The sequence below is a fragment of the Clarias gariepinus genome, chromosome 4 (assembly GCF_024256425.1).
Source record: "Clarias gariepinus isolate MV-2021 ecotype Netherlands chromosome 4, CGAR_prim_01v2, whole genome shotgun sequence".
Classification (NCBI taxonomy): domain Eukaryota; kingdom Metazoa; phylum Chordata; class Actinopteri; order Siluriformes; family Clariidae; genus Clarias; species Clarias gariepinus.
Genome location: NC_071103.1, coordinates 32353869 through 32369164, shown reverse-complemented (window position 1 = coordinate 32369164; position 15296 = coordinate 32353869). Strand labels below are relative to the sequence as shown.

General features: G+C 37.6%; 1 protein-coding gene across 5 annotated transcripts in view; it reads right to left on the bottom strand.

The window, feature by feature from the left end:
- LOC128520391 (E3 ubiquitin-protein ligase HECW1) overlaps positions 1-15296 on the bottom strand; it is a 97001-nt gene that overhangs the window by 22306 nt on the left and 59399 nt on the right. For all 5 annotated transcript variants that reach the window (XM_053494611.1, XM_053494614.1, XM_053494610.1 and 2 more), the window contains 6 exons: positions 13086-13236; positions 11731-11840; positions 10655-10776; positions 6552-6737; positions 5749-5883; positions 5291-5396 (listed from right to left, as the gene is read on the bottom strand). In XM_053494611.1, coding sequence (XP_053350586.1) covers positions 5291-5396; positions 5749-5883; positions 6552-6737; positions 10655-10776; positions 11731-11840; positions 13086-13236 — 810 coding nt within the window. The remainder of the gene's footprint in view (positions 1-5290; positions 5397-5748; positions 5884-6551; positions 6738-10654; positions 10777-11730; positions 11841-13085; positions 13237-15296) is intronic.

The window sequence follows — 15296 nt, the reverse complement described above, 5'->3', positions numbered from 1 at the left end:
GGATTAATGTGCATATAGGTACATGAAACTGAAATAAAGCATATTAGATATATTTGCGTCACATATTTGCTATGGATACAAAATAAGACTAGGACACAACCTGCCCAAGGCATCAGTGTTTTCAACTGAACGCCACATACTGTACGAGCATGACCTTTTTGCAGCATGTTACATAACACACTTAATAGCCCATGAGTAATATTCACTTTCATTCAAACCACTTGATTTAAATTTTATTTGCGCAGCACTTTTAACAATAGATATTTATCACAGATCAGCTTTAGATTCTTAATAATCAAGCCAGGGGTGAGATTATTAAGGAAAACTCTTGAAAGAAACAGGCACAAGAATTGGATTCAAACTGGATTCTTCAAAAATGATTAAATAATAAGAGCGTGTTCAAGTGCATAAATTATGGATTTGAAGAGAGCGCTATAGAATCATGTTGCTATGTAAAAAAAAAAAAAAAAGAAATGACATGGATTTTAAAAGTCCCATATATTTCTATTTATTTAACACATTAAGTTAACACAGGTCTCAGAGATCCACCAAAGTGTTTAAGTGTTTTTTCACACCTCAAACTCACTTTCACTTCTTATTCAAATGCACAGTTTTAGTGTCTATGAAAATGCGTTACTGCTGGACCATGTCCTAGAGAACAGCAGAATTGAGCAACAAGCCACGAGAGGTTCTCTTCTTATATGAGGTCACAACAGGGAAAAAGATCTAACTGGCTTGTTTTAACCTCGGCCAATACAAAAATGGAAAAAAGTTCCACACGCACACTGACGGACTAAAGAATGGCAATATGAATAATAACTTTCTTTTGACATGGGTTTCCATGTTGACAGTGATAACCCACTAAAATAATAATAAAAAAATCTTTCCTCATTTCAACATCAAATTTCAACACAACTAGAAATGTTATATTGAATTTTTCATTAGCTCCTGTACATGCTCCTGCAACTGACAATAAGGGAATAAAAATGAATGTCATGCTGAACCCCAACTTAATTCCAGCATATGACAGAGATAAATCATTTGCTATGGCATCCACATTCACCAGATTTCCAACTCAACAGATCTCAAAGGAAATATCACTTGGAAGAATGGTACTCATTGCATCACCAGTACAGGTCTACAGACTCTTCAGGGAAATTGAAGCTGTTCTTGCTCATGGAGGACAAAAGAATCCTATATTATGACACTGTACTATGGGTTTAATGAATTTGTCACCCATTGGTTTGTCACTCATCTGCATTCATATTAACTGTTGCTCTTGACTGTAATTCTGAATAACGTAATATAAGGCGAATAATGAAATCCTAAAACATACCTAATATAAGAGCTATCTAATTTGATGGAAAAAAATATCACTCTACTAGGAACTGTAGTGCACTTCGGCTTCAGTTAATCTGTTATTTTCTGACAGCTGCTAATGAGTTTTTTTTTTTACCCTGGTTTATTTTAATTCCCAAAATGGGAAATCTACTGTTGGTTATGTTTCCACATTAAGTTGTAAACTCCTATCTGTTGTTTATCCACATCTCTGCAATTAGTTGTAACATTTATCTGTCTTATTAAAAGTGCTTAATTTGTGCATTAATCCTCTGCTCAAGGGATATTAAGTTCTGAGGGTTGACAGATGGCAGCCTCCTGGAGGACTATAACACTGCAGACCGTAGCATTTTCTCGAAATTAATACCTTATTTATCTCGGCTAATTACATAACCCTCATGCAGTGAATTGGGTATACTGGAGCAACACGAACACGAAGTTCTATAGTGCATATTTGCTTTGCAAATAGGAGAAAACATTGTGGCGGCGCAGCGGCTTTGCGGGTAGCACAGTCGCCTTGCGCCTCCAGGGTCTGGGTTCGATTCCCAAACAAGGAGTATGCATGTTCTCCCTGTGCTTGATGGGTTTTCTCCGGGTACTCTGATTTGCTTTCACATTCCAAAGGCATGCAGATTAGACTAACTGGCGTTCCCAAATTGCCTGTAGTGTGTAAATAAGCGTATACTGTATGTGTGTGTGTGCCATGTGATGGATTGGCACCCTGTCCAGGGTGTACACCTCCCCCCCACCGCCCAAGGCTCCTGGGATAGCCTCCAGACCCCTGCTACTCTGTATACAGAATAAAGTGGTAGGATGATTGAGTGTATGAGAAAACATTGTTAGATTTGTAGCCAGTTTTGAAGTGTTGATATTCTGGTAAAAAGCTTATTTTCTCCTCTAAATGACCCAAATGACTGCAGAAAAAGAATAGCATAATGCAGCTCTGAAAAGCTGCAGGTGTCTATTTTCTTTCTCAAGCTGGAGTTAATAAGGCCTTTCCAAAACTATCATTCATTTAGAGTTACAGCCCAGTTACAGCACTTTCCCAGCGAGGGTTTCTCTTCTCTCTAAAGGAACTCCTCAGGCAAGACATTAGTGAATTTAGCTTCGATATTCCCCATGCACTCGCGTCGACAGCCTGCATTACACTGAGGAAGCACCAGATTGCATCTTCCTGCTTTTCAGCTAAATTAGTAGCATAGATAGTTCAATGATTTGACAGATAAAATACCAGCGCATGATGTCATCATTATTTCGTCTGAGAATGGGTGAAGTGAATTATTATGTATTAAGTATGACAGAACAATTTAAAACAAATTAGTCATTTGCATGGCCAAAGAGAACACTCAAAACTAAATTATTATACAGCTTCAGCAGCCTTAAATACGTTTAGACAATAATCAGAATACCAACATGTACTATTAATTTAACCTGCCATCGTTTTATTTCTCTGATCTTATTTTATTATTATATTTTCCGAGTCTCTGAACACACACATTTTCAATTCATTTTAGCTCGATAAAACTTCACTGGCTATGCACTGTGCAAAAAAATTCTTACATCCCTAATTTTTTTTTATATTTTACAGACTTTAAATGTAGTCTTGGAGAATAGCTCTCCATTCTTCCTTGAAGGACTTTTTTGGTTCTCATTTTGGTAAGATTTTGGTTCTCATATTTATTCCAGCCTGACCAGTACCTGACCAGTACCTGACCAGTTTCAGAGACATGTTTTTTCATTTTTAAGCCACACAGTGACATAGAAATCATTCAAGCATAAAAACACTTTAATTTAAGGCGTGAACCAGTGAGAAACAGGTGCAGAAGATGAGAGATAATCGGGGTGGTGATTGATATACTGCTGATGCTGAATATTGAGTGGGTGCAACAGATAAGAGGGGAAATGAGGTTGCTGCTAAGGTTGTTGCTGTACATAAACAATCCATTCTTAAATTGTATCTTTTGGCACTTTGCAGCCTGATGCGCTAAACCATAATGCTGTGTTTAAAGATAAATAAAGCTTTTTGGGCCATGCTGTTATTGGGAAAAAAAAAATCAATCAACGAATAAATAAATTAATAATAATAAAAAACATTTATTCATTAACTTGTTTTCTTGGTTTAAAAAAAAAATCTTTAAATGTATTAGGTTTATTTTTTTTTTTCCTATAAATATAAAGCTTTTTTCATACCCAAGTATGAAACCTTTTTATAAACTACAAACACAAAAAGGCACAAAAAATAGCAAACGAGTGAAAAACAACATGAGGTATACAGAGTAACAAAAAGGGATAGTGCTGAGTGAAAAGGAAGGTCATTAAATGAGATGCAAGAGGACAGCAGCAGCTGCAAGGAGAATGAAGCAAAGCACTCCAAAATCCTGCAGCCACACCGTTAAAGTACCTGCCAACTATGAAGGAAAACATCTATGTGGTTTTGTAAGGAGCCGGATTTAACAATGTGAGGAAACGTAAGGATGCACAAGAGCCTGAAAAATAAGCCGGGGCAGGAACTGCATTAGTATTTCATAAAGGACTTGGAAACTAATGAAGCACAGAAGTCATATATGCAGGTCACTTTTTGACTGTCAGTAAGAAGTGTGTAGCAGGGATCTTCAATGATGCAAAAAGCAACAGCAGATCCCAAACTCCTAGTGAGAACACACTGATTTGTCAGAAATGGAAATGACTCAACTTTAAGAGTTTTCTATGTATTAGTTATGATATGTATGAGGTATAAACTTGCCAGTCCAGGCTAAAAACATATTTATTTAATCAAGCATTTTTTATAAGTAGATTTGTCTTGGGTAAAGGAGCAGATCTGGGGGACTCATGGACGTAGAGTATTATGGTGAACTTGTATGTTTAGATGCTGTCTTCCCCACTCTCATTGATCACTCAGGTTTGCTGACGGTGAGGTGATTGGTTGCTTTACATCTCAGCGAGCCCTTATGTCTGTGTTTCTTTCTGGCTCTCCCTTTTTAGTTATGCTGTCCTGCCGGAGTCTCTGCTTTAACTCTACACTAAATATTCATTCATATTATACATTATGTAACTGTGACCAGACCTACAGTAACTGTTATCTCTCCTCTTCTTCTCTCCCATCTCCTGTTCTCTCTCCCCCTCCCTCTCTTCCCTCTCTCTGTCGAGCTACACATGTCGTTCCTGAGCTGCCAGTGATCCAGAATCCCTCTGCCATCTGGACCTGTTTGACTCATCCTGGTGCTCCGCTTCTAGTTGGAGATCTCGTTGCATAGATGCCCCGTGTGTCTCTTTGGAATGCGTCTGGTGTCAGGGGATGGTTTCACTCTACCATGAAGACGGTTCTGGCCTCAACTGGTGTTGGCAGCTGTTTCTCTGAGGACTTGACTTGGCTGCAGTTGCTCGATAGTTCAAGGCTGGAGTTTCCTACAAGTCTACCTGAGTCTCCAATAACTACCTGGACTTCATATTAACATCAACTAACATCAACTGTTAGAGCTGAACTGCCTGCCAGTATAAATGCAGATCAATTCCTGCTTTCTGTTTCACCCAGATGAGGATGGGTTCCCTGTTGAGTCTGGTTCCTCTCAAGGTTTCTTCCTATTACCATCTCTGGGAGTTTTTCCTTGCCACTGTCGCCCTCGACTTGCTCACCAGGGACTATCAGATCATTCTGATTCATACACATTCACATTCCATACAAACTTAAATAATTCTTTTGATTGTGTAAAGCTGCTTCGCGACAATGACAATTGTTAAAAGCGCTATACAAATAAAATTGGATTGAATTGAATTTGATCCGTTACGAAGAGGCACAAACCAACTACGGAGTCTACAATCAACTTTCAATATGCTACTTTTCCAAGCTACAGTAGGTCTTTCCAAGTTGGTTACAGTCATAACATTTACATTTACAAATAAGGCTTGCAGCAGAAACTGGTTACATTGTTACATTAGAAACTATGACACTGACCTAAGGGTACTGGGTCATTCTGGTGCTGACTCCTGATGGCAGCTACAAGGCTGTTGCCAGGCCTGGCCGAGAGTGACGCACCTCGACTGCGAGAGACGTCAGACGCCTATGGAAAAGTGCAGAGAGATAAACATAAATATAAATAAAAATCAGGTTTCAGAATGCTTTTTTTGTGACATTTCTGACAGTCTGCCTTTTAATGAGTCGAAAAACTTCTCGAGAAACTTTATTATTAAAGCTTCCCTACTATAAAATACAATCCTTCAGTTTCCTCCCTAATACAGGGGGTAATAATCGACCACTTCCTAATCCTAATATTCCAGCATTTGCACAATCATTCTTAATTCTGTTTAACTAAAAGTGAATTATCTATTTTATTATCTAATTATCTATTTTACTGTGTATCTCTCACAGTGTGTCTCTGTGTCTATGACTGTTCAGAATGCATGTTCGCCCACCTCTCCAGCACTGTAACTGCGTAGCCTCTGTAGGTGTTGCCTATGTGTGAGGTGATTAGGCAAGCATCCGTTCTGAAGGGGCATTCTAGGATCGATGAAGGTGGTGGCTCGGCTGTTGTGGTCCACAAAAAATGACTGCGACAGAGAGAAGAACACAATCTCACAGTGCAATTCATACTTTCAAGTAATTTAACATATTGCATAACAACCCTCCCTCCCCCTCCAGGAAAACTGATGCAATTTCCAGGCAAAGGATGAACACAAGTGTTTTACATAGGTGGTTTGCATCAAGCAACAAAAACTACTGAAATTGCTTGGAATTAGTTAAATGTCTAAAAAATCTGGAAGAACTGTGCAGAACCATCAACTTCACTGAAAAGAATTGTGATCAAAGATCACTTAAACGCTTAAGACATAATAAGACATAATAAAGATTTGACATTGGAGCAATAGAAAAAGGTCACATGGTCTGATGAAGATCTGGGGTTCCTCCAGTTGGTCAGGTCTAGACTCAACAATGTTATGTTGTAATACAATTCTGATATAAAGTCATCTAATGATCTAAATGTACTGAATGACTAGCTTACCCCATCTATGAAGTTTTTTTTGTCCCTGTTAGCACAGGAATATGCCAGGAGCATGAGGAATCATTGTCACACATTAATTGCCCTGCACATTGCACACTGTAATCAAAGCTAAAAGCGGTTGAACAAAATCTTAGAGGTGTGCTGCTTGTTTTTTTTTTTTTTTTTCTGGCATGATAATGAAAGGAGCCTTAGTTCTGATTTTGTGGAAAGGCTTACCTTGCCCTGTGGATCTACTTTGATCTCCCAGCCTCTTGGCAACTCCAGCTGTGTGTCTGCAAACTTGTTAAAGAAAGTGACAAGGTCGCGGTTATGTTGGTAGCGTTCAAAGTTGCGAGCGTCTCGTCGGATTTTCAGAACCATGTGCTTTAGGCAGTTGCTGTTGGTGAACATCCGGTACGCCGCCTGCAAATGAGCCAGAATAACAGCATGGGGAATGTGGCTGTACAGTATGTAAATGACATAGAATCATGAGTGTCATCAACAGTGTAATATACAGTGGAGGAAAATAATTTTTTGATCTCTTGTAGATTTTTTTTTATAAGTTTGCCTACTTAAAGTATAAAGAAATGTTGGGTCTATGCTTTTTTTTATCATGGGTTTATTTTAAAGGATTGAGAAAGAATATCAGTTAAAAATCCAGAAAAACACATAATATAAATGGTATTAGCAGTTGCATTTTAGTAAGTAAAATTTAATCCCTTACCAACAAATTCAAATTCAAATTCAAATTTTATTTGTCACATACACAGTCATACACAGTACGAAATGTAGTGAAATGCTTACACGACCGCCAGTGACCTTAAAAAGAGAATTAAAACTTATAAGTAATAAATATCAATAAAAGAAATACGAACAATAATTCTGCTTTCCACATACTGGTTATGTGCTCATGTGGATTAATTTATGAAGGTACATCTAACAACAACTCATCATGTGTATAAAAGCCATCTGTCCATGGAATCTCTATCTTGTATTCAAACCTCACTACCATTGGTAAGAGCTGTCAAAGGACGTCTTGGACAAGACTGTAGACCTGCAAAAGGCTGGACCATCTACAAGGCTACAAGACCATCACCTTGAAGCTTGGTGGGAAGGAGATAACTGTTGAAGCCATTATTTGAAAAAGGAAAAAATTCTAAGTAACCATTAATTGCCCTCGGGCTGGAGCTCCATGCAAATTTTCACCTCATGGGCAATTCAGAGATCAGCTAGAACTATATGAGAAGATCTTGCAATTGATCTAAAGCCAGTTGGGACCACAGTCAACAAACAAACCATTGGTTACACAATAAGCCTGAAAGCCTTCAGCATCAACTCAACTCAACTTGCTGTGCTTGGAGGAAGAAAAATGCTGACTATGACACTAAGAACACCATCCCAACAGTCAAGCACAAATAATTGTCTATTGACCCAATGGACAGGGCCATGTATTGTAAGATTTTGCATGGGAACCTCCTGAAGATGGGTCGTGGATGGTCTTCCACCATGACAATGGCCCAAAACATACTGTCAAGGAAACAAAGGAGTGGCTCAAGAAAAAGCAATATTAAGGTCATGAAGCGTTCTAGTTAGTCTTCAGACCTTAATCCAATAGACAATTTTAGGAGGGAGCTGAAAATTTGAGTTGCTAAGCAAAAGGCAACAGACCTTAAGGATTTAGGGAGAATTTGTAAAGAATAGTCAACCAAAATTCCTCCTGAGATGTGCGCAGACCTGGTAACCAACTGCAAGAAACATCTTACCCCTGTGCTTGCCAACAAGGGTTTCTACACCAAGTACTACAGTAAGTCATGTTTTACCTGGGGATCAAGTATTTATTTTCCTATCATGTGTTTTAATGCATTTTTGGTTGATATTCTGTCTTTAAAATGATAGACCCTTCATTTCTTTGTAAGTAATTATTTTCCCAACTGTATATATTACACACCTAGTTAATATCACACACTCAGTTTCCATGGATTAAGCCAAAGCTGTAACGCAGGGAAAGAATATTCATAAATGTGGTCATGCTGACCGAAACAAAGAACTCAGTTGTTGGAAACCCCTGACTGTTTTTAGTAAGCAATGGCTCAGACCAACAACAAGAAAAATCATAAATTGACAAATAAATATATAACAGCTTGTCTAACCACAGGCACAGACCTTGAAGATTAATTATAGTACAATAATGTGATAAGACAAGTCTCTGGCCCCCCTGTCCAAGTCTTAACATCCAAGTCCGAATATATTTTTAATTTAATACAGAAGACAAATTATTTATGTAAAATATTTATATCACATGCAACTTTGCAGACATAATTCCTAGTCAAAGTCTGAGTCTCGTACACTCAAACCCAGTTTGGGTTTCCAGTTATAAATAAAGAAGCCAGATACAAGTTGGAATCGATACCAGCATATCAAATCAATAAAAGTAATAAACAAAATAAGCAATAAAAGTCTAGGACTAAAGTATGAGGTAAGGGTCAAATTGATAGTTTATGTTTTATTTCCTACCTTGTGCAACAAATAACAAGGCTAGTATTCCATGTCTCTATCCACTGTCTCTGTCTGTCACCTTGGGAGACTTAATCAATAGTAAGTCAGCTCTAATAATAGATGATCAAACAGCATTCACTTTCATCTAAAAGCTTAACTTATCTGTCTCCTATGCCCACTTTCGTTTTCCACTGAACACATAGCAAAGTCTATATATGGCAGCACGGTGGCGTAGTGGTTAGCACTGTGGCCCCGTCCCTCCAGGATCAAAGGTTCGAGTCCAACCTTGGGCTTCGGGTCATGTTCTCCAGGTTCTGCCCAGAGTCCAAATGATTCAGGGTAGGCTTACTTACTTACAAGTCTAAATTGTCTGTATTGTGTGAGTGAGTATGTGAGTGTGTACTGTATATATTCCAAGGAGGGTTAAATGGTTGGGTTCAGATAGCCCCATTAGTAAAAATCAAAAGGAGACATAAATCAATGGAAGGTGAAGAGTCATTGACAATAATGGGAAAAGTGCTCATGGATAAGAAATAAAACAATACAGATCTGTGTGCAGTATCACCACAACCAGCTACCAAGGCTAAACTTCCACTTTACATTTTTTTATTATGCATACTTTAAATTACTTTAAATTTTAGGTTAAGCCTTTATTTGTCACATACACATTTACTGCCCAGTAAAATTCTTTTCTTTGCATATCGCAGTGTAACTGGGGTCAGAGCGCAGGTTCAGCCATGATACAGCTCCACTGGAGCAGACAGGGTTAAGGGCCTTGCTCAAGGGCCCAACAATGGCAACCTGGTGGAGCTGGGTCTTGAACTGCTGACCATCTGGTCAGTAACTCAAGCCCTCTGAGCTACCACTGCCCCTTGTACCACTTTATAGCTTCTTATACAAAAAAACAACAATAGCACCGGCAATGAAGGAAAGAAAAATGGCTTAACAGTATGCAGTAGTTAGGATGGAGATGGATGTGGCTGATTTCTTTTTAGCCTATACTGTACAGTAGTTTCCAACACTGTAATGATGACAACTGTGTTAATTCATTTTGCATCCTTTTTTAGAACCCTGATTCTCATCTACATAACACCTCCACCAAATTTAGGACCTATCTAGGCAAAAAATACCTTGAGCAGGGTTCAGATACTGCAGAAACAGCTATTGATACAACGAATATATCTTCATGGATTAAAGTATCCGTCGCCGAATGTACATTATGGCATGTGGACAAACCATAACCCTCCCTTACCTTTAAAAATGTGCTTTGCACGTTCATAAAACACAATCGGCAGTTAACATGTGCAAGTGACGAACAATGCAGTAAAGAGTATAATAAACACTATTAAAATGGACTAATCACTCATCCTTTTTCTGAATGCGCTTAGAGGAGAAATTACTATCGACTAATCACACATTGTTCCAATTTAAGCACAAATTACACAAAAAGACAACCGACAGAAACGTGTATTAGCCTTTGCCTGCATGTACAGTAAGAGCTGTCTAATATCAAGCATAGTTATGATCGAGAGTACTTTATTAACCCCAAAGGGAAATTATTTAATAGATGAATTTTTGCTCATCATGCTTTTGGTTTGGAGGAAACTCGGTATAATAGAATTGAAATACTTAAACCCATTAGGACATATGACTGTAGCTGCCGATTGGTGTGTCAGCGTGTTATCCATATATTCATGCACATACTGTCTCATGCCTGCAGTGAGACCATATGCTGTAAAGCTCAATACTAATAGTACTATTGTTATAGCCTTTGGCTCTTGCTGGGCTCAAAATTACACAAATCACTATCACACCATATACCAAATGTCTCCTTTAATCCTTACATAATTGGCGTGGAGGACGGTGAAAAATTCTGGGTGAGTCACAAACTTGACTGCTGGACTTTGCAGTAGCAGAGTTATCTTCTGATTGCTTACTGGGGAGGATGAGCCTTCTCTTCTTAAATCTAAAAAAAGAATGGAAAAAAAACACATCCCCTTAATAAAAAATCACAAGCTATTTTTAATAGAACACACAGTAATGAATGTAGTCACATGTCCCTGGCCATGTTGACTAGAGAAAACTCTTCATCTTGAAAAGAAAATCTGACCAAGCTGTGAAAAATGTCAAAAGATGCCTAGAAATAACCACAGATACATTAGATACTGTATGTAAAGCAGAAGAATTCCAAAGTCATATGCTATAGAAACTAACATTATACTGTCGGTTTGCTATTTTGATTAAATTTGCATTTAGTCTACAATCGATTTTTATTTTTACGGTACTGTATGTAATGTGTTTTACACATAATGCACACTTATCATCAGCCTTAACAGAAACACTTCTACACCTGAATGTCTATGCAGTTATCTAATCAGGCAATCAGTTGGAAGCTCTACACTGCATAAAATTGAGCAGATACAGGTCTGGAGGCTTCTGGTAATAATCACATCAAACATAAGATTGAAGAAAATGTGTGATCCCTGTGACTTTGACCGTGGCATACAGTAGATTTAAGTGCCAGATGGCCTGGTTGGAGGATTTCAGAATTCCAGACCCGCTTATCTCCTACTGCTATTGACATACATACTGTACAGTCTACTGCAAAAATGACTCCTGTTTAATAATGTTATAATAAATTATTGATAAGAGAGATCTGATTTAAATAGACAAATTAGTTTGAGCCTCCAGGAAGCATATAATAACTTATATAATTACTCTTTACAGCTGTGGTGAGCACATCATGGCATGCACAAAACAGTGGACCACATGGTTTTATTGAAGTGGACAGTGGCTGCATGTATTTTAATATCTATCGTGTCCTGCTTTAATGAATCTACCAAACATAACAAAGTCAGAATGTAAACAAACAGAATATTTTCTGGCCAACATGAAAATGCTATATGAGGAATTGCGGTACCAGCAGGCTGAGACGGGCCGTCGCTCTCAGTCTCCGTGCTGCTGGTGCTCTCAAGCCTTTGGCTACCGACATCATCATCGGTAGCCATGGTCCTTTGGATGTTCTGATACCTGAGAAGTGAAGGCAAAAACAGAAAGGCAAAAATATTTATGCAGCATTGGCATAATGACAAAAAACAAACTAACAAACAAAAAAATTAGAGAAGACACTAAAATGTTAAGTGCAGAATTTCTGACAGACATTAAAAATATCTACCAGCTGTTCTTGGATATAATAAGTAGATATTCCATTTATTGTGTTATGCTCACTAAGGAACAACTAAATGATGGACCTAAAGGACATTAGGAATAAACTCCATCACTAGCAGCACCTCTGACATTTCTCATGAAAAGGAACAAAAGAAAAAAACAGATTCAAGATCAGATTGAAACACGTTTGAAACCAATTCATAAACTGTGCATTGACAGCTATGCACTCTAGATGGCAGTATAACATGTAGAGCTACAGATGTTTCATTGAAACCTGCTGGCAGTTTGGTAATCACCCTGATGTGTTAATCATGCAGAAAACAATTGCAGTTTTTGTTATGGAAGGACATCCCATGTTTTGGAATATAACAAATAGGGGAGAAAAAATAACGTCGATATTTTAACAAATATTGTGATTGCATATCCAACCAATATTGGACAAAATTCAATATTTGAAATATAATTATAAATATATCAATTTTCTTAATATATATATATATATATATATATATATATATATATATATATATATATATATATACACACACACATACATTACACTGTATATATGTGGTAACTGTATAATACAAGCGCCTCCGGACGTTTTGATACTGTATGAACCTAAAACACATACTTTATCTTTGCTACATAGGGATAAGTTTGCAAATTGGGGTATTTGTAAATTATTAAATGCAAATAAATAATTAAAAAGAAAGAAAGAAAGAAAGAAAGAAAGAAAGAAAGGTGTAAAGATGTATACTAGGGAAATAGAATGAGGTCACATGTTGTTAATGACCTGCGCTATACTGTATGTTATGGAGGGGAAATTTTAATAATTTTATTATAAATAGTGGTTTTCAATTTCATCCACAACATTGTGGTACAGCTCACTTTTACTGGAAAAGGTAGGAGCCACACGTCATTTCACTTCTTTAATCAATCGATCTTGGTCCTGCTTGGTTGTACAAAACCCTGCAGCTACACCGGAGCGCATTCTTTTGTCCTACACCTACCTAAATCCTACACACAAATGATGAAAGCTTTCCAGTCCTGCTACTTGAGAAAATGTTACATTACGTTTCTCTCTCTTTCTCTGCTTGAAAATACCTCCTGTTGAGTTGCTCCATGTGCTGGATGGAGTTGGATCGGCGCATGCTGGGACATTTTGGCGCCTGGCTGGGTCTTTGCCATGTGGTGGTGCGATTCACATGGTCGACGTAGAAAACACGGCCATGACTGTCTATCCTGGCCTCCCAGTCTGGGCACACCGAGGGAGAGCGGGGAAACAGAGGTAAAGGTATGAAATAACACAGAAACAACCTTAGGTTTATAATTTCTAATCATTAATACCAGGCCTAGGCTCATTCTGAAGTTAAAGTCCAACAATATAATCTTATACATTCTGAGACACAACACAAATGCTTGACATGATTTTGAAATCCCAGAAACACAAAATGCAAAAATTACTTAAATTTGCTGTCATTTAATTTTGACTTTCTTTTTGAAGATAATCATTATTTTAAACTCATATACAGGTAGCCCCCTACTTACAAACAAGTTCTGTTCCAGGAGCATATTCGTAAGTCAGATTTGTTTGTAAGTCAGACAGAGTGAGTCTTATATTTATATGATACAAATATACAATATATACAATTATATATAATACAATATATAAAATCCTTGACTAAATATGTCCCCTTTTCTAAGACTGCCATCATGTGGCCTAAAAGAAAATTAATCTCACAATGAAATTTTGTCTCTGTGCTTTAAATCACAAGGAGAATCCCGGATACCAATCTCCCCACAAAAAAACTCCAATAATTTGTTCCACAGCCCAAAAAATATTCATATGAAAATTCTTTAACAATAAAAATAAAATTAATTAACCTATAAAAAGAATCACCTCTGACAGAAGAGAAGGAGATTATTGTGAGTTATTGTTTATTGAGTAGAATGACTTTTACATATGCGCACGCGCGTGCACACACACACATACACACACCTACACACACACACACCATTGGATGCTGGGAATCCTGGACTCTATTCTATCAGCTGTTTTCCACTTTCCTGAACAGTGAACTCTTTTTTTGGTAAAGATTTTCTGAAATTAGGATTATTCACCATCGGGACAGCTTTAAAGGACAGACATTTTCTATCATTGTGTTTCCAGACTAGTTCATTAAAATCGGTGAGGCTGACTCATCTCTCCTGCAGCAACACACACACACACACACACACATACACACACACACACACACACACACATACAATACAGTATACCGGACTTTAGACATGTTATACATTCACATAAATACTGAAAATATTGTGTATAATCATAAATATTGGTACAGTATCTGTTGCACTGCAGTGTCTATTCTTGTACAATACACGTCTGTTCATATCTGTGGAAATTCGTAACTCATGTTTCTAGGTTAAGGACTCCCTGTAATAAAATGAATATCCTATTTCTTTGTATACAAATTTTAACTGTTACTTATTATTTTAACTCCACAATCCATCATTATGACTAATTTACTTTTTTTTAGCTTGCAGTAATTATGCTCTTTTATTCCTTGTGCTGCTTCCTAGATTTTAAGCTCAAACGTGCTTTTAGTGGAATTCAGTTGACATTTATACGTCTAATTAGTAAGTTAATCCCATGGGTTCATGCACGGTCAAGGTTTTGATTCCTAACACCTAACATAATGGTCAAAATAGCAATTGTGTGTATAATAAAATAACAAATCAAAGATTTAATATGCCAGAAGAATAGGTTACTACAATAAGTTACTACTACCTATCTTGAAATAATAAGGGACTAAGTTAAAATAGGGACATACTGTAATATCCCGAAATAATGAGTTAAAGATCAAAAGAATGAGATAGGACATTTTAAACAATGTGTTGGTTCGCGGCGTCCAAACACACCTTGTAGACACACCCACAAACACTTTAATCAGGAAAATCACACTATAGAGCACCATGCCATCTTTCTATGGGGAAAAAAAAAACACTCACACACACACACACACACACACACACACGCTGACTGGGTGATGGTTGTAAATAAAGTGATAAGCATATTCAGTAGCACGCCCCGGCACAGAGGAGAGAGTGTTCAAGCTCTGATTTATCTCTCGAACCAGGCAAACACTCTGTCACACTGTCAGCTGGTTATGAGTATGTTTGAACAGCGTGGCTCTGGAGACAGCAACACCCGCTGTACGCTAATCAGTTCTCCCAAACCGCAATACACACGGAATGCCCATGCTTTAAAGCTGACACGTGATCTCGGCTTATCAGGGGAAATAAATT